At 37.0% G+C, this 20,656-nt stretch overlaps 1 protein-coding gene across 1 annotated transcript in view; it reads left to right on the top strand.

The window, feature by feature from the left end:
- APBA2 (amyloid beta precursor protein binding family A member 2) overlaps positions 1 to 20,656 on the top strand; it is a 96,598-nt gene that overhangs the window by 35,512 nt on the left and 40,430 nt on the right. Inside the window, exon 2 of the mRNA XM_068410401.1 lies at positions 19,659 to 20,656. Within this exon, the coding sequence (XP_068266502.1) occupies positions 19,697 to 20,656 (960 nt within the window). The 5' untranslated portion in view covers positions 19,659 to 19,696. The remainder of the gene's footprint in view (positions 1 to 19,658) is intronic.

The raw sequence follows: 20,656 nt of genomic DNA on the forward strand, positions 1-20,656 counted from the left end.
AAGTCTACTGGAATGTGATGGATCTTATTTAATTTTCTATTTGTATTATGTTGGATGATGAGCTTCATAGATGAATTGTGCAAGATATCTGATTCTCACACAGTACTCTGTGTTGTTCTTTCAGTTCAGGCTAATAATGCACAAATTAAAACATTGTATGTGAACAACAATCTATTAAGTATACGTGCATATTAATTCCTGACAATTTTCTGACTCCGTATTGCAGATAACCCAAGCAAGGAGGTGCAAAAGTGGCTTAGCATAGCTCGCAAACCCTGTGCTGTGGGTGTGAGCTGCCATAGCAGAACGCTTATGCTTGAGCAGGATTTGCACCTAAAGACTTACTCTGGGTGTTTCCAGCCTATTGTATCATAAGCATGCACTCATGCACAGAGACCATGACTATTAAAATGGGACAAGTAGGATTTAGATAATACAAATTGAGAAACAAAATTAAATTGGAAGTGCATTTTTATCACCAGCCCTTTCAGTGATAATTCAAGGAGGGTCACAGTAGTAGCATGTGTTTATGGATATTTTATAAACCCAAGTACATGGAAATTTGCTTCTGTGGCTACAATATTAAACTGGAATTTCAGTTGAATCTTAAATAAATGTTTCTGATTTTATTTTATTTCTAATTTCTTTTTAGTTATGTTTTTTTAGATGCATGTGTGAATTTCATTCAGCAGCACATGCGCTGAGAGTACTTCCATGTGTTTTATTTAGCTAGTGAAATTCTAATCTTTCTTCAGCAGAGTCTAGGGGAGTGTTTATGACTGAGCAGGACTGACATTCTGAGCAATATTACCACTGAAAGTAGATAGAGAAAAGAATAGGATATTTGGATACATGTTTGGAAAACATTTGGAAAACATCAAAAAGAAAGAAGCTTGATAGCTAATTAAAAAAATTAAAATCAGTTTAAAGTACTTGAGTTGATTCTAATTTCCTTCTGCCAACTTTGTAATTTTGAACATGTAGCTGCCTTTTTTTTTTCCCCCCAGTGATATTCTATACTTAGCAACTGTATGAACAGCCAAGCAGAAATTGCATACGCTTTGGAAATAATGAAATTGAACAGACCTAAAGCTGCAAAGATAAAGAAACACACTGGAGAAATAATTTTTGCTAATCCTCTTTGGTTACAATATTCTTACAGGGTGGTAGTTGTAATAGCCATAGATTTTTTTTTTTTTTTAAATTGAAATCATTCTAAATAACATGATAAAAAAATAAAGACAGCTGTTTTGTGAAAGCTGAGTTGTAACATTTCTTTCAGGCATTCCTATCTCTCATCAACAGACAGTACACCCTGAACGCATTTGCTCTTTGCCCCTTAAGATAAATGAATTAATAAACATATTTTCTAAGTGAGTCAGGAGCAAATTTTATCCATTGGTACAAGATTCTGTAAATTCATAGATGCATTATAGATGAATGGTTTTGATCCCTAAGCTAAGCAGCCAGGCACAAGATAGTCAAGATGTGCAATACCTATGATTTACTTTGAGCCAACAAATCTCATTATCTTTGTGTTACCAAATGTTAAATCATTGGCTTGACGCCTGTTTTGAATACCATGTGCAGCTTAATCATGTGGAAAGAAAAAAAAAAAAACATGGTCCTTATTTTGGAGAATTATATTTTGAGATAGAGACATAACTTTAGCATTTTGGACAACTGTTGAAACCACAAGAAACTGAAGTACAGAAAAGGAAGATGTGTGATAGAGTAAGATGTGGAAATCTGAAATTTAAAAACATCTAGTCCATAACACAGACCACCAGCACACTACTCTTAAGCAAGAAAGATACGGTATAGTATTAATAATCCCAGCACTGAGAGAATTCAATTATTTTGCAGTGAGACCCACTTGTATGGCTCAGTAATGAATTTGACAATGACAGGAATGGAATGAAAGATGGGAGAAGTTTAAAAATATGCTAGTAAAAGAATAAAATAAATGTGAGACTGCTACGTTTATGTTTTACCTTTACAATGTGGAAGAAACATACTCCCCTTTTCAAAGTCATTAATTCAGAGAAGAAAATGTGAATATGAGAAAGGATTGGCACTGGGACTGTTTAGATTCATGTGTCATCTGTTGATGGAATGGAATTACAGTGCTTTTGAAAGGCTCTTGGTGCAGTAGCCTGGAGACTGAAATATTCTAGACATCCACAACATACATTTAGTACAAGCACTTGAAATATAAACCTTTTAAAAAAAAAAAAAAAAAAGACAGCAGTCTTCATACATGGAGATAATTGTTTTAAGGTGTAAGATGACTGCTAGCTTGCCATACAATGACCGTAGAGTCTTTAGCTTTATCTCCAGAAACTGTCTTCAAAGGTTTTTAAGTACTCGTGCATACTGATGAGATTAACACAGACATTGTTGGGTATCTGGAAGCTAGCAAATGGTACTGCTATGTAACTCTTGAAAAGTTTGTTTGTTTTTAATTAAAAATTAAGCCTGCTTATTTTTCTGCTTATGTAGTCAATCATAGTTAATACGGAAAAGACTGTTTACTTGTAACTATGGTAGTAGATGCAGGACTTCTCCCTGAGAAGCATTTTATTTTTCCTTGGTTAAAAGTTTCTTGGAGAGGAAGTATGTTAAAGAAACACTTCTTATGAAAAAGGACATGAAATCCCAAATTAGTATAAAGATTCTATGTTGTGCTTTACTGAGCAACAACAAAGGATTGCTGTAGCTGACATTAACTTCTGTAGGGCCTTAATACTTGGTAACCAAATTCCACAGTACTCTCTGACTGAAGTGCAACACGGTGTTCAATGTGTTTCTCGTAAGGTATTCATGTTGCAGAAAACACACTATTCTTATCAGTTTTAAAAAAAAAAATTTGCATTTCGGAAAGATCGCTTTCAGGAGCCTGACTCTGTAAACACCTATTACATCTCTTCAGAGATATCAGAATTTTGTGGAACGCTTCCTTGCTCGGAAGTGCCTCAGGTTAATAATTTTGTCTTTGATTACTAATTTTCATCCAAACAATTTGCCCTCCTGATATATGAGGTGATTTTGTGCAGTGACTTTGTCTGGTATGTCCTAATGACAGCAGTGATGGTTTTTGTATTTGGCATCTTTGCATTTTAATGAATATTTTGAGTTATAATTAACTATCCTCTGTGGACAAAATCATCTTCAATCTAAATTGCAGATCTCTGCAGATAAGAGATCAGATTCTCTGTAGTGTTGATTAAAAGAGCAAATTTCGACCTAAATGTTTGGAAAACTGATGCATATGAATTTCAGTTTTGTATGAAAATTCAAATTTCTATAAATAGTAGATTTTTAAATAGTCCTAGTAATAATTCCTGAATTTATGTGAATAGAAATCGATATTTAGAACTAATACATGCCTCCACATATATCACCTTAACTTATCTGAAAGGGTAGGACTATCTTATAACTATTCAATGATGGAGTTTGACTTAAGTAACATCCTGTGCTGGCTTAGAGGAAAGATCATCAGGCCCAGTATCCCATCTCCCAGAGTGGCCAAAAGCAGATGCCTTGGGAAGAAAAGAGTAATACCTAGTGAGACTTCACCAGAACTGTCTCCCTGTTTCTATGAGTTTGGGACTCTTTTAATTGCTTTTTGCTTAGGACATCATTTTTTTTGGAGGAAAGAGACAGGATTGCTGTCAAATTCTTCATTTTTAAAAAAAGACTTTAAATGAATCTCAGAATAAGTGAGACTTCTTGTACAGAAGAAAGATGCAAGTTTATTCTGGTTTACCTAAGAGACATTTCAAGCTAGGTCTTGTTCAGTGAGTATGCTGTCTCCTGTAAGGTTAAGTCTGGTCTGCATTTTCAGATGTTATATTTAGTTATGTATTTTCCAACTTACTGCTTGTAACTTAATAGAAATAAGATGTTTGTGGCTACAGTGCTAATTTGGGAACCAGGAAATACAGGACCAGTTCACATAGTTTGGGTGCTTTAGCCTGGGTCCTCAATGGATGGTAAGTGTGCATTTTTGAAATTGGACAGGCAGCTCTGTATTACAAGGATATGGGTCTTACATGGTGAGTAACTGCTCCCATTCTCAGAACTAAATGATTGTGTGCATATTTTGCTGCACAAGGGATGAAAGAGCCTTTCAGTTAAGCTGTGCATTCACAGAGATATGAGGCTTAGTTCTGCCAGATATACTGAGGTCCAGTATGCATACTGCTTCTTGAACCTGCTTGAGAACAATGAGTGTAGTATTTGATGAGTTGGCCTTAGGGCTGGCCCTGCTGGACCTGCAGTGACTTAGTGGACATCAGTTCAAGTACAGATGCCAAAGTATCCTTTGTTTCCCCTTTATGCAGCACATCCTAGTCCCCATAGCCATAGGGAATGGAGAACTGACAACAGAAGGTAACAATAATTCATTTGTCAATATCCATTTAAGTTGTAGACTTCTTAGTTTAGAGTACACATCCTTCATGTGCTCACGTAGCATCTAGCACAGCAGTATGTATGTCAGGTCACTGCGTGTCTCTAATACCAAATAGTAGTTTAAAGCATTGTGGTCAGTGCTTTGTTTTCAATAACTATTTATGTGTAAACCTCCTGAGTATTATTCAGAGCACATTAAATAATTTTACATTCAAAATACTTATTTAGGAGAAAAGAGCTTACTTTCGTAAGATGTATAGATACAAATTTTCTGCTGACATCTGATGGAAAAGCTGGTAGATGTAAAGATTTCAAGCCATCTTAAGTACCTGCTAAAGTGATTGACATAGTCTTTATCTTCTAGCCAGTTGTTATAAGTTGGAGAGGATTTTACTGATGTGCAATTTATGCCTTAGAGACAAAGGGAAAAATCTTTCTAATCTTGCTTTTCAAATGAGATGATCATGCACTACAGAGCGGTACGCCTGAAATACAACCAGCTGCAAGCTACAGATATTTTTTCAAAGGTTGGAAATGCAAAATCCCATGACATAATTCACTGCTAACAAAACCTTTGATTATCTTCATTATCCACTATTCTTATTAAGTCTTTATTTTATAAAATGTCTCATACTTTAACCTTGCAATTTGCTGATTCTGCTTAACAAAGGCAGACTATTTTATCTTGAAAAGAATTAACACAATAGTCTTTACCCTTATTTATTATTTCAAAAGATTTTTTTATTTATTTACTAAATCTGCCAGCAGCACAAGTATTTGTATGAGTTTGAAAAAGACAGTGTTCTGCTAACAGGAGGAAGATGCAACCTAATCCTCTCATGCTAATTGAATGGGGAGGGTATTAATGGTTTTCAGCAAGATTTTAGAGGTTTCATCACTTGGAAGAACTTTGTGCAATTTCCGGACTACTCTTCTGTAGTTTCACTGCAAATAATACTCAGCGGTATCTATTCTTGACTGTATTTCCACCAGGAAAATGGTCTGAATACAGTGAACTCCTAAAAAGAATTCCTGTATCTCTTCCTTTTTTTTTTGGTTTGGTTTTGTGTTTTTTTTTTTTTTTGTGTGTGTTTTTTGTTTTTTTTTTTTTTTTTTTGGGGGGGGGGGGGGGGGGTTTTTTGTTTTTTTTTTTTTTGAGACAAACACCCAAATGTGCTGAATAAACAGCCATGTAATAATAATTTTATACTTTTTGGACTGTGGTTAGCAATTCGTTTTTATGATTAGAGCTACCTGTCTCCAGCTAGCCAGTTGGAAGAATAGCTAATACTAAAAGTCAATAGACTAGCAATACCTATTTCTTATGTCATAATAGACACTGCTTATGGGGAATGTGTCAATTGTTAATGCCTGCAAATCTAATTTTTGAGGTTTGACTCATTAAAATGATGCTGTCAATCTTTTCCTGTAACCTTTTAAAGTAAATTTCATTTTTTCCTATGATAATGTTAAGTGAGCACCCATGAAACCGCTCACAGGACTTCAAGGTCAATAGTGATAAAAAGAAGTCTTTTTGAAGAGTTGTTATACACTGAGAATCAAGCAGCTGTAAAATTTGAGTGTAAATGGTTAGGTGTGAACTGCTAACCTGATAGTTAAACCCTGAGTTATTAGAAAGTTAAGCATCTCCATATTCTTTTACAAACGAGGCCTTTCCAATGACTTACCTCCACCCTATTGTAAATTGACAGTCTCAATACTCTAACCGCCTTCCCCTCCAGCCATCTAACCATTCTTTGAATGGATGCTCTTGGAGTAAGGTCGAGAATGTTTGGCTTATTGTTCTTAAATGGTACAGTTTGAAATGTTTTGCTGAATCTCCAGGTTTCATTTAAAGTGACCTGTTCTGTCCTTCTATTCCCTTCTACATTATTATTCAAATAGTATACTGTATTTACCTCTGCCTATAACCTGAAATTAGTATTCATTAAAAGAAAGCTATCTTTTTTTGCATGAGGCTGGGCAAGTACATACATGAAATCATGTTGCAATGATTAACTAATTGCCTGTGGTAAGTATTTCCAATTTTATTGGGTTAAAAATTTGAGCAGATGCATCAAAAAAATTCAAAGAATCTTTACTTGATAAACTGTAAACAGAGAGTAGCCTCTCTGAAAATGAAACTGAGACAGGATAAGAGTTAGCAGTAGTTGCTCAGTGAAACCACAACATTTTCTCAAAGAATAAATGGAGTGGAATACAGTTGTATTGGTAAGAGGGCTATATTTTATTAATGTGTTGTTCACATGCACAAAGCCTGATGTGCTTTCTTGCGTGCCTTGAAATGAATATGCAACAGCTAACAGCTCTTAAAAGCCACGTGTCTATTGAAGATACAGTGTTGCCACAATGCTTTTATGATCTTTGCATCTACTCTGAAGAGCTCATTTTTAAAAAGCCATAGTTTTCCAAAAACTGTGAAGGAAAAACTGATTTCAGATACACAAATCTCAGGAATATATGTAGTTGCTGTATTTCAGGTGGAATTGGATGCAACCAAATGGAACATTTTTATTATGTATATTTAATGATGAGGTTGACTATACACTATATAGTTATCTGATATTGTTAACAGATAAATGTATTCCATTATATAAATGTTCAAAGTACTTAAATGTTAACGTTTAAATGGCAAGATCACAATTTTTGAAGAAAAGAATATGGGCACAAAGAACGACAGGAATTGCATCACTATTATGCTGAGATCTTATTAGAAATATAATTTGTTGTGGGGGCCAGTATTCTCACTGACTGGTTGGGACATTACTGTCTTGGCATTCCTCAAAGACAGAAAAATATCAGTTTGTCTGATGAACTAACTCATCTTTCCAAATTATTTTAAGATTAGAATAACCCCATAACTTTTCAAGAGAGATTCCTAGTGGGAGCAGGGACTGAAGGAGATGAAGTTATAAATTTACTACTTATACCTATGTAGATATTAGTACCAATACCTATGTGTATAAGAGATACACAAAAAATATACAAGCAAGTGTAACATGCATGACCTCTTAGGGAAGCCTTATTTCCATCTGAAGAAAATGGGAGGGTTAAACTGGGTATCTGACACCCAGTTTCCAAAATTAAAGGTTTTTAAGTTGTGATGAGCTAAAATTATTCTTGCATGTGTGTAAATCTATTTAGGTAACACCCATGGAGCTCTTTCATATCTATGTGATCGCAACAGAGCGCAAAGCTTGCTCTAGCAGCTTTAATATGACCAATTTTCTTTCCTTTCTTACTGCATGTCCAGTTCAATAAAACCTGTTTTCATTGTAGCCGACAGTAATCTCAGGTCTAGTTTAGTATGATCAGGAGTCTGGAACTCAGTGCAAGGAATATGTCCGATTACCAGCCTTCAGAGAGCAGTCAGCCTGTGCAGCCTGCACCACAACAAGAGGGAGTTTTCTACTAAAAAGGAATGGTCAAATATACATCTTAGATTCATATTCTTGCTGAAGAGAATCTCATGGAGCCAACAGATTTTATGTTTCTTCTTACTGTGAAGACCCTCTTTTTGCAATATTTTTTTTTTCTCTAACAACATGGAAATTTGGAATTTACACATCTTGTCAAAAGTGCTAATCCCTCCCCTTTGAGGAGTCCCCAAATCTCGTCTCACCTTTTGCCTGTACCCCCAACTCACTAGTCGCTGTATAGGTTTGATGGCTTAAAAGGCTCTTTTAGGAATTTGCCATGGCGGATTAACGGTTTTTCCATGTTCTAGCAAAAAAAAAATAATCTCACCCTTGTACAACATTTCTGACTGCACAGTACACCTTCCAGTTATTGTTCAGTCCATTTCAAAACACTCAATTGTTGTAGACACAAAGAATTCCATATATTAACAGACACTTTAGGTGGAATAATTTGGGTTTATTACTGAAGAAGTAGTTAAGTCTACATTAGGGGCCAAATGAATAAGTTTTCCTTTAGTGGTTTTCCAGTGAACAATCTTTTCAAAAGTATACCAGTCTGTAGAGATAAGAAGAAGGAAATTTAGTTCTGTTGGCTGCCTGTTATTAAACATTTTAAGGTGACACAAAATACTGTGTTAGACTTAAGAGTTTGAAGAAATTGCAATAGGTGATTTTTTGCACGTGAGTTGTGCGAGGCCAGATTCTGATTTGTACAACTGGCCCTTACGACCTCAGTAGTTTTCCCACAGACAAATACAGCTGCTTCCAAGTTCAGTGTCTGTTTTGTCTTGTTTGAATTTCAGCCACATGGCTTCCCATAGTTACATTAGCACTGGCTCACGTTATGCTTATAGCAATCTGTTATAGTTTAGTGCTAAGTCAGTATGGAAACTGACCTTGTTATTGAGATAAAATATTACCCAGGAAATTGCAAGATGAACATAAAAAGCATACAACGGAGCAGGAGACAGAAAGATTGCCAGACTTCTGGGTAGCCTCCAGTCAGCAGAAAGGTACTGTGCAAAGCATTTTACAACTTTGTATAATCCATTCTAGAACAACCTGAAAACTCTGATGGATTGCAAGTTGTCTCACAGTGTCCAGAATGTGTTTTAATTGAATTGGCATATATTCTTTATGCATGATAATGTTAATATATACTTTACCTTTCCCTTATTCCTTTTTTCCTTCCCTTATTCCTGTACAGCCTATACTTTTCCCTTATTCCCAGTGAATTAGGAAATAGTTATGATAATCATGAGATGATACTAAAATTTATATTTAATAGGAAATAAATTTTAAAGTTGAAGCCTCTGCATGGCTATCAATGGAGCATTTGTGTGCAGGTAAAACACGAGGGATACTTTTTCGTTATTTAGAACTGATCTCTTGGAGCAGGGCAGCCACAAGAATAAGCCATAAAATCTCATTGCCTTAATTTTGGATGCTCATCTTATTCCGTTGAATAAAAATACTCTGCTTCTGTCCCTCCCTCAGTTTAAGATATGTGTAATGAAGTTATATTTTTGGTGCGTTTTTTTTGTGTAGCCGGTCTAACACTACAAAACTGATACTAGTCCTAAAAATCTTTACTCAAGCAACTATATGGATGTGGCACTACAGGTTTAGTATCCCTCTTTGAGCTGTGGAATTAAACCCCAAAGAATGATTAAGCCACATCAACAATAAATGATAATTAAATATGTGATTACACATATTTTTAATTACTTCAGCAGGAAATAACTAATCTTTTCAATTATAAAAGCTACACTCAGTTGGGATATGTGTTCAAGAATACGATTTCTGCAATGCCATAGGACTTTATGCTGTCTTTAGCATATCTTTGTCTTTGTTCTACTTTTAATTTCTGTTGGTGGGTTTAAATTATAGTGCATTTTCAGAATGCCATTTACAAGGTAATTATTGCATTTTAAAGGCTTATTAGATTAAACCAAAGAGAGCAAATATTATATACCATGAAAAGAAATGCAAGACTGCAGTTCAAAATATACAATCTTTTACAAAGATGAAAAATAATTAAGTTCTCTCAGAAACCTCTTGATATCATTTGGTGAATAGCATGAAAGGAAGGTTATCTGACCTATAGAAAAGCAATTGTAAAGATTTCACTTTTCTGTGAGGTAATGAAACATTTCAAATATAGTGAGGGATCATGTTGATGTGGTTTAACAGGAGCAAAAGACATTCCATTGCAAATCAGCTATTGTTTCTCTGGTTTCAGAGGGAGAAGGAGGTGTGCATTAGATATGACTGGTCGATATATGCTATTCATTTCTTCAGTATATGCATAGACATTTCTTATTCTCCTCAGAATGCAACCTGCTTGCTGACAAATTTTTGTTATAGCAAGGTGGTAGCTCGGGACAGTCTGCTCAATTTTAAAAGCATTGCCTGTGGACACAGGGATATGTATTTTGGAAATCCTAGGCTATTGAGGTATCTAGTGTACTGCAGCTGTTGTAGCTTTAAGCATAATTTCTGCAAGACTGCAACTGAAATACTAACATACAGAAACATGCATTTGTTATCTCAAAACTTTAATTTCTTACTCTAATGTTGTTTGTTAAACTAATAAAATAAGCATAATGGTGAGTAATAATGGATATACAGTTTTCTTTTCTGCTTGCCTGTTCAGGGATTTTTTTTTTTCCAAATTAATATCTTTTGTGACTACCTCAGTTCACAGTAGACACAGCTGAGTAACCAGTGAATGATAAGAGGTTTGTTTTTTTTTTTTTCTTTTTGCTTAGCCACCCAGGAAGCCTGTAGTGGCTATTCTTGAGATAACTAGCGAGTCATGTATTTTAGTGCCATCTATTTTTAGATGCTGCTGATTTTCACTTCCCACACACATTTCCCTCATTTCTTTAAAAAAAAAAAAATTCTCTTTCTCTGTGCTTCCTATGCAAATCTCTTGCTGTTTTCTAATTGTATGGTTTGATTATGTTAAGCATATTAAAATAATATTTAGATGATAAATTGAAGCTCTGAAACACTAAATAGCACCAAATTTATAGTTGCCTATGGCTGTTTTTCTTCCTGGACTATCCCAGCTGTGCTTTGAACAAAGCAGAAGGCAGGTGGTATAAAATAATATGTAATCATAAAATTATAAAATGTACACTCCCTATGTGAGGGTGAGGAGTTAAGGTTAAAAGGAAGATCGTGAATCTGGAACATAACATGTTGCTGCTACTATTAACAAATTTAAATAACTTTTGTTGATATTTTTAATTTGTAACTTCCTACTTTATTTTTGTCTGTACTGAAAAGCAGGGATTGTGTACAACTGGATGCACGGTCAGTGTGGTGTGAACCCCAGCTGCTCTCAGCACTGCCACTCAGCCTCTGCAGTTGAGCTACCAAACTCACAGCAGGTATTGTAGGAGGCAGATACACTGGGGGTGCCTCTTCTCTTCAGCAGATGTGTTTGGTGGTTTTCTGGCTTGCCTATTCAGAGGGTGTAAAGTACTTTCTTTCCTTTGGACCTGAGGGAACCCCCAGCCTTACATCTACCCAGCAGGGAGATGGGAAACTGGGTCTTGACAGAAGCAGATAAAAAAATATTGAAAGATATCTAACTACAGTGTTGATTTTGTAAAAATTTTTTTGACAGACTCAACGTTTTTCTAAAGGCACTCATGGAACAGAGAAAGAGTCAGATTGAAATAGGGTAATTGTGAATGGAATTTCACAGGATAAAAGAAAATGCATTTCTAAAATCCGAGAGGTTTCTGCTTGCTGCAAACAACGGTGCTTTAAAATGTATTTTCTTATTTGAAGTTTGCTGGATTTCATTTTAAATGAAAGAAAAAGATTAAAAAATCTAAATAGCAAGTTGCTGTTAATTCTATCCACACTTTATGTTTGCAACTCATTTTTAGACCACTATCTAGAAGAGGTCAAGTATGTGAGAGTAGAAATATCTTAAAATAAATAGCGAAAGAGCTCATTTAAGGCTTGTTTGGCTTCTGTTAGCCCTCTCATTCCTGTTGTGGGTTGGGATGAAAATTCTCTTGGAAGAAGGAAGAAATAAAGGATTGTTTAGGGCATTTAGCAAGAGCCAACAGAAACTGGAAATTCATATCTAGTTAACCTTTAAACTTCCTGGAATTGTCCTAAATTGTCAACAGCACTGACAAAACACTTCAGGTTTATTCATATATACTGTCTATTTATTGAAGTTTATTTTCTAAACAGCTTCTGACTATTTTCAGTCAGGCTTTTCTGCAAAAAATCAGCTTAGTAATTTAAAAATTCTTCATCACAGAATCAATCAGGTTGGAAGAGACCTCTGGGATCATCGAGTCCAACCATTGCCCTGACACCACCATGTCAACTAGACCATGGCACTGAGTGCCATGTCCAGTCTTATGCATGACAACTCATAGAAAGAAATATACTCCCCATAAATTCAGTGTCCTCTGTAATTCTCTGAGTTTGCCTGATTTTTTTTTAAATAGTGTCAACAGCACCGTTGAACGGTGACATATGTCTGCAAGGTTGCATTAGTGTGGCTTACCTAAATACTTGTATTCGTAAAGAATTTTAATAAAGGATCTAGAAAGCTTTCGGAGAGATGATGGCTAGCATACACTGTAAAAGGCAGAAGTGGCATTCACAAGACCAACAACTGCTGGCTTAGGCAGTTGGTGCTCAGGTTGGAGTTCTGTACACAAACAAATGCTAAACCTCAGTCCAGTTTTTAATCTCAAGTTTCACAGTAGAAAAATCAGATCTAAGCTGCTAAAAAGTAAATTTCTGTACCCAGATACTTCCTTACTTGAAATTATTCTTCATGATATATTTTCACAGATAGGTCAATGAAGCCATTTCATTGGTTTATAAAGAACAAACCAATTCCAAGTGAGACATCAAATCAGAGACTAGAGCTTAGCACTACCACATGTCTAGAGTTCTCAGGTGTCTTTGGTGATTTTTTTCTTTTTCCCCCTCAGAAAGGTTGGTTTTGGGGGACTGAGGAAATCTGCCATCTCTAAGGCTTGCAGGTTCAAACAGCACCATTGAATCATTTATGGCCACAAAAATCCCCAAGAAACAGGCATTTTGGGATATGTTGGACCTGCTGAGCATGCACTGAGCAAGAGACATGCATGTATTTGACTATGTTTGCATGTATTTACTGCACATGCAGATCTACCATCCTGGACATAAAAGTACCAGTTCTGCTTATGTCCTAATAAAGAACTGAAACTTCTGTCCTAGGTCTTTCCTCTCACTGGAATAACAGGTTGTGGTTTTGTAGAGGTTTTTGTTTTAAATTCAAAGGCTTTAGAGAAGATGGCTAGACATTTTTAACGCACTTGGCTAATAATTAGTGTCAGGTTGTGCCAGCCTTGCACAGAGAAACACTTCTCAATTTTAAGAAAATTGAAATGCCACTTAGAACAGCACAACATGACCCTAGTTTAATTACATTGTGGTAGTTCTGATTGTAGGACACAGTCTTCTTGTTTCCATACACAGATGCTAGAAGATCAGTATTTCCAGGCTCACTCAGTGTACAGGGGCCAACATCCCCAGTCCTCATTTGCTATATGTCCTTATGCCGTTCCTTCATTAGAGATAATATGCTCCTCCTGAAATCAGCATCCACATGCTTAGTGGGCTGTGAGTTACACAGGTGGATCAGCGTTCCTATGAATATAAGGATCCCATTTATACCTGCTTCTAAAAGAGTTAGCAGGTTATCCTGCACTCTGCTTCTGGAGCTCTGCATGATGAATTCGCATGGTCTGTAGAGTCAGATCAACTGAAAAATGAACATGAACTTAATGCAGTTTGGCCTTGGGGAATCAAATGGCTGCAGAATCTGACATAGTCATGGCAGGCTCATGTTCTGTTGTCTGCTTATTAAAAATTCTAGTTCCCAGTCTAGGATCAGTCACAATTCATCTTGGCTGACTTAGCAGATGGGAGTCTATTAAGTGTTCTGTAATGAAAGCCTACTGTGAAAATTAGTTTGATATTAAAATTGTTTTGAAGAAATCGAAGTTAGATTTTTTTCCACTTTAACTTATCTGCTTATTGGAAAAGAGACTGGTATAATTAGTGTAAAGTCCTGCAATCATGAATTTTCTGATGCAGTTCTGTTGAAAAATACTATTGTCTCTGTTACAGTTGAACTGAGTAACTTGATAAATATAACAGTACTGAAGATTTGTCTGTGTTGAAAGGGTTGGGTGTTTCTTTTACAGCATTTATTGATTATGAATGTATAAGGCTAACATATGGAATAGCTTCAGTCAGCAGTGCATGAAAACACAGCTCAGGAGCAGAGAAGCAAGCCTGTGGGCCATATGTGCTATATTCTAGCCTGACGGTAAATTGTGTTGCAATGCTCATGTTCCACTTACATCTGAAGATGACTTAAAGGGTAGAGAGTTAAGTCTTTTTAGGAGCAATTTAATAGCAGCTAGATTTTACTGGATATTTGGGGGAAAATAGGAGGCATTGAACAATTTCAGGGAAGCAAAACTTGTGTGGGAATTTTGTCAAAACTGACAAAGGGTACAGATATTTGAAGTGTGGGAGAAAGGAGACGGAAAAGTAGATGAAGAAAGGAACCTGAGGAGGAGTAGGCGCAGGAAAAAGGCCTTGCAAAATAAAGTGAGTATATCAAATTGAGGCTGGTAAAACTCTTAGGTTCACCTATAGTTTGCAAAAGCAGGGCTCAAAAGATCATTTGGCTGTAGAGAAGCATGCAACATTACATGTTTGTCGCCAAAAGAAGCTAACAGCCCCCCCCCCAACCCACAATCCCTTCAGACCACTGTGCATGTTAAATGAAAAACTGTCAGAGAGCTTGTTTTGCTCCCACTAGAATGCTATTCAGCTTGTGAATCAAGTACATATGTAAAGCAGTTCTTTAAACACAGCCAGGAATATTATACTGGGTATTTCACTTTATCACCATGTTTACAATTGTGTACCACTTCCCATTTTTAATGATAATTTAATTGGTCTCTCTGCATGGGAAGAAAGTATCTTTCTACACAGGTGAAAAGATGTAGAAATGTTAAGTTCCATAAACCTCTCTGCAGCTGTCTGAGATTAGGTGCAAGGAGTTCAGGAGAAAGCTAATGACTATAATGAGCACTGATTATAATAAATTCCAGCTGTAAGCCAGTAGTCCTGTTTCTAGGAGCAGAAGAGATTGGTTCCCCCATGCATACTCCTTTTTGCTGCCACATAGAAATGCAGCATGTGTTTTCTGGAGATTGTTTTTCTTTTCCTATCAACACTGAGCTGAGGGAGGGAAACTTAAGAAAAATAAAGCAAAACCATTATTGAAAGCAAAACATTTTTATTGAGAACCCTGTGTAACACGGCTCCTTAATCACTGATCTTGACAACACTGATGGAGCTTTAGTGGTGCACTGTACAACACAAATCAGCATTTGCTTGTCTCAGCAAGATAAAATTACTGAATGCTGAGGAGAGTAAAGAAGAATACAGCACTGACCCCTGCCATGTTCTCAGGAACGCTTCTTTTCCACCCAGTCCGAAGCTGAAAAATGCACTTGGAGTGATACAGAAGTTTAACCTAACTCTCCACTATCAAGGAGGGAGCCAAGACACCAGAAGTAGGAGGCAGTCTTACACCAAGCAGAGGAAATGACCTGTTGACTCAGTTGAAGCCTTTATTCATAAAGTGCCTCTGGATCCAGCAAATCATTGATTATTCCTATCTTCACTTCAGAGGACATTGGAGTAGTGTTAGATAGAAATCTAGTATTTTCTCCAATTTCAAGAGCATCATTAGTAACTGATCTGTGAATATTAGCTATGTAACCTTCTAACACCATAGATTTCTTGAGAAAATTAGGAAAAGTATTAATCCCTGCAGTAGGTGACTCAGAGGTTTCTGCACAGTAGACTGAATAGCAGAACACATGGTAAAAATTTGGTATCTATTGCATTTCTCAAAAAACATTCAAGTTCTGTTTTTGTTCTTTTAAAATCTGAATACATTGGGTTCAGTTAATTGTCATCCACATAGATAAACTAACACCTCTGTAGGTGAAAAGACAGAAGAGTTTGGACCTGTGGCCATCAGGAACTAGCACCTTGCTGTGTGATGCGAGACAACTTAGAAAAAGCCTAGAACTATTTTAGGTTTTAAAAGATTCAGGTTATGCTAAACCTAATGTAAGACTAGAGTATTCTAGGAAGCCTGAGAGATATTTTGAAACAGTGGAAGAAAACTAGGCTACCTTGGCTGTTCTAATATTTGAATTAAAATACAGCTGTTTGTTTCCTTGACAGAAATGTATGTGCAGCTCCATAGAGAATAATTCTCAGACTTATGCTTGAAAACTCTGTTTAGTAATTCAGATGTGTTGGTACAGTTGTAGAAGTTACATTTCGTAGTTGAAGATGGTATAATCAGTGCACATTCAGTCTGCAATTCAGAGGCTAAGAATAATAAATTCTGCCTTTTTAGTTTAATGTGATCAGTACTTAGTTTTCTAAAAAGTAGTGCTTGACTGAGAAGATGGAAAAGGTAAGGAGGCCAACTAGGATTGTAACTGTCATGCAGAGATTGCTTTGCAACTTTAGTTTCCATAGCATTAGGATCAGCCTTGCCTTTTTTATTGAAAAAACAGGCTTATTTTACCTCCATTGGGAGCATGTGCCTCAATTTCAGTGTACAGGGGTAAAGCACTGTCTTCAGTCATGGCCTCAGACTGAATCAACTGAAAACCAGTTTCCTATGTCCTTCTAGTATGTCAGTGCTAGACATGCTGGAGAAGAATTCCTTTCTCTGTTTCTTACCACCTAGGCTCTTAAAAGTTTCCAGTCTGCCACTCTTTATTTGAAGTTCTTCCTTCACACTCCCTCCCATAGTGCATATGCTGCACTATCACATGCCGCTGTTGTTGGGGGAGAACTGCAGCTGCTGTCATTAATGCTGCCCAGCTGATAACCATTTCCTTGGAGCCCTCAGAGCCCCTAACCTGGCCATTTCCCCACAGCTGTTGTAGCTGCCACACATCAGCCATCCCTCCCTTTCTGGTCTCGTGCCCTGTCTAGCCACTGGCTTTTGGAGTGCGTCCGAATGGCTTCCTGCAACATGCACTGTTATACAATATCTAGCACACAGTGGATTTTTTGCAGGTAAGATTTATGAACATTCAACTACTGGAATTTATGAAAGGATATCACTGCAGTGATACCACTTAAGGCAGTTTCAGGGCCTGGATACTAAACATTCTTAGATGTGGGTGGAAAATCTCCATAACACTGTCTGGCTAAATGAAGGGTTCTCATCTCCATATGCTTTAGGAAAATCTGAGTCATGAGTTTCAAACCATGCTTGTGTTACATGCTTTGCACTTCTTTATCCTCACTGCAGCTATACTGTAGTGACTTGTGCGCAGGGTCTACTGCACTGTAAATCTCTTCAGTGTTATTTAATATGGGGAACATTTCCAATGACTAGTGGACTAAGGCCACTGCAGATGAGAAAAGTTCTTTCCCTAAAAGATACTAATTTGTTCTGTTCTTGACAAGAAATAACTTTCAGTTAAGACAGATGAGGTATCTAGTTCTTTCTTGCATTGCCATTCAAAAATATAATTTTTGTAGCACTCAGTCTTAACTTGTTTTAGACATGTTTCTGTAGTGTGCTTATCCATTCCTGATCTGGACATACAAGCAACTTAACTTGCTTGTGGACAGTTTTTTTGCAGCCTGTGCAGAGTATTGCAGTGTTGTGACTAGATTGCTATTTTAATCCAGTGTAAAATAAATCTTGTTTATACTGCAATCACAGTATAGAAACATCCTTAGTTTGCAGTAAGTAGAGCTCACTAAATCAGAGGCAACACTAGTGGGCAGATGGCTTGGTGTTCTGAGTTTCTTATAATTGACTCCAAAGTAAGAATTGATAGCTAGTTTATTAAAGGGATCGAAGTGAGCATACAGTTCGTATTGAGAAGGTCTTGTAAGTCTGCTAGTTCTTCTAATAGTGAGAAGGTGCAAGTAATCACTGGGAAAGTTTTGCCTTCTCTGATTTTCTCGTTTAAAACTTCACTTCAGATATACTATTTACTTCAAAGCTTTCTGTCAAGACAAATTCTGCAAGGTATCAATAACTAAGAAGAGCTTCACATACTGGGTTCCTTTTATGTCTCTTCCTGTAACTAACATGCATCTCTGCTTTGTATCTCAGAATCTAGAATCCCTGTTTCAGGGAGAGCTTAGATTTGCCATGTGGTGCCATTGCACTAATCCATAGATGCATCAGATTCCTGGATTTATCACAAACTAAGGTTTGGGGTTTTTCCTTGTGATATCAGAAATTCTGCAGGGATATCTGTGAGGTTTTAGGTTACAGTGACAGGATATTTTTGATAAATTCATAATGCCTAGGAAATTCATCTCTATATAGCTCCTCTAATCCTCTAGCTCCGTGCTAGTTTTAGTGCTCTATACGTGCACATAAGACTTGGGAAACTGGTTATGTCAAAATGATCACGTGGTTGGCTGACATGCCTTTGTTATGTGCATATAGTAAAGCATGCAGTTGTGTGGTGCATTTCAGAAGTCTATGTCTGAGCTCAGTTCACCCCAATTAAGTAACTGCACAGGTCAAGCTTATCATAAGCGTACACCAGTGAAATACACAGAGAAACATATATACTGAAAGTATGTTGTTCCCCCATCCAAATCACACAAAGCAGATCAGTTGTCAAGCGTGTCTAGATTTATGTTTTCTGTATTTTGACTATTTTTGTTGTACAGTACATATAATCTCTATTTATGTAGAATCCAGTATTTAGACAAAAATGTAATTTAAATTAGCGCAAGTATTTAGTGCAAAGAATTAATGAGCTTTTATTGTAAATGTGTCTTTTTCCTGGCATATAGATTAGATTGTTTGAAAAACAATCTTGCAGAGGGATTTAGATAGATTGGAGCATTGGGAAATGATTAATGGGATGACATTTAACAAGTGAAAATGCCAGATTCTGCACCCGAGCTGGAGGAATGCTGGGCACAAGTATGAATTGGGAGAGGAGTGGCTGGAGAGCAGCCCTGCAGAAAGGGATCTGAGGGTGCTGGTTGGCAGCAGGCTCAGTAGGAGTCAGCAGTGTGCCTTGGCAGCCAAGAGGGCAAACCGCATCCTGAGATAGTCTATTCTATTCTAAAAGAATTATTTTGTTTAACAATGGGACATACTTAATGGCATCCAGCTAGTAAGAGCTAATAAACCAGGGAGTGATTTTTTTAATAACTTTTTTAATAGCAGTGCATTAACCTTTAGTGCCCAATGTGACTGCCAAGTTAATAGAATTATTTTCCTTTCATTTTGGTAAGAGCAGGTCAGATTCTAAATGTATGCTTTCAGTATACATTAAAGAAATGCCTAAGCTGAAAATTGAAAAGAGCTCCTGTTTACTGCATAGTGATCAAAGCATGACCCCTTACTGGCAAGAAGAAGTTGTTGAAAACTAATTTCAAGGTTCAGAACTAATTCTCTGTCAAATTGACAGAAGAGATCCTACACTAGAATATATTTAGCATAAATGTAGAACCTTCTCTTTATCTGTTCCTTTCAGTGTGCAAGTTATTAGTTTGATTTCATGGTTCCGTAACATGAGCATTTTAAAAGTTAGCTGTCTGTGAATCTGGTTTAAATATCTACAAACACATCCTTTTACCAAATAAATGTATCAGTTTGTTTCTTATTAACATTACTGATCTCTACTGATGACCTTTTCCTGAATGTGTGTTTTTCCATCTTCCCTACAGTAATTGCTTAGAAATGATTGTCATATAAGGAGTTGGCTATGGCAAACAGGAAACATCAAAGCATTACAGCCAGCATGCTGGATCACAGAGTGAGAGCTTGCCCTACTTCATCTCACAACAGGGAGCCTGAAAATGAAGAAAGTGACCTTCCTATTGAAGATTATGCAGCAAAGGAGGCAGAACTAGCAACTGTCAGACCAGGTAGTCCTACACCTGTGGAACATGAGTGCAATGATCATAGTGGAGATGGTGACTCCAGCTCAGACTATGTGAATAACACCTCTGAGGAGGAGGACTATGATGAAGGTTTGCCAGAAGAGGAGGAGGGGATCACGTACTACATTAGATACTGTCCAGAGGATGACAGTTACCTGGAAGGAATGGACTGCAATGGGGAGGAGTATGCTCACCATGAGGAACACCATGTTGAAACAGATGAATGTCAGGAAGCTGTAGAAGAATGGGCTGAAGGTAAAATTCAGCACCAAGATGAAAATGAGGTGACACACAGGCAAGAGTGGCAGGAAGGTCAAGATAATGGCGTTCAGATTTTGGAGGATGAAGTGTCATCTTTGGAGATTCAAGACCAAGAAGAAAACATACAGTATTGTCAAAGTGAAGGTGGTTATCCGGACTATTACCCAGCAGAGGCTAATGGGAACTCACAGGGATACCATTCTAGAAAAGAGGATGCAGAGCTGGAAGAGCAGGAAGAGGACATTGACCAGATTGTAGCAGAAATCAAAATGAGTATGAGCATGAGCAGTATTAATAGTACAACAGAAATGAGTCCAGAGCACACTGGGACTGAAAACATGGCACATGACTATAAAGAGACTTGTTCAAAGGGAGAAGCTGTTCACAGTGCTAACAGGCATGAGGGGAGGCCAAAGTCACTGAATATCCCATCTGCCTCTAAGCACAGTGGAGATGTGCCTAGAGGTTTTAAAGCAAAGTCAAGAACCCCAGAGGACAGACAGAAGTGGCCACAGGAGCAG

The sequence above is a fragment of the Nyctibius grandis genome, chromosome 11, assembly GCF_013368605.1.
Source record: "Nyctibius grandis isolate bNycGra1 chromosome 11, bNycGra1.pri, whole genome shotgun sequence".
Taxonomy (NCBI): domain Eukaryota; kingdom Metazoa; phylum Chordata; class Aves; order Nyctibiiformes; family Nyctibiidae; genus Nyctibius; species Nyctibius grandis.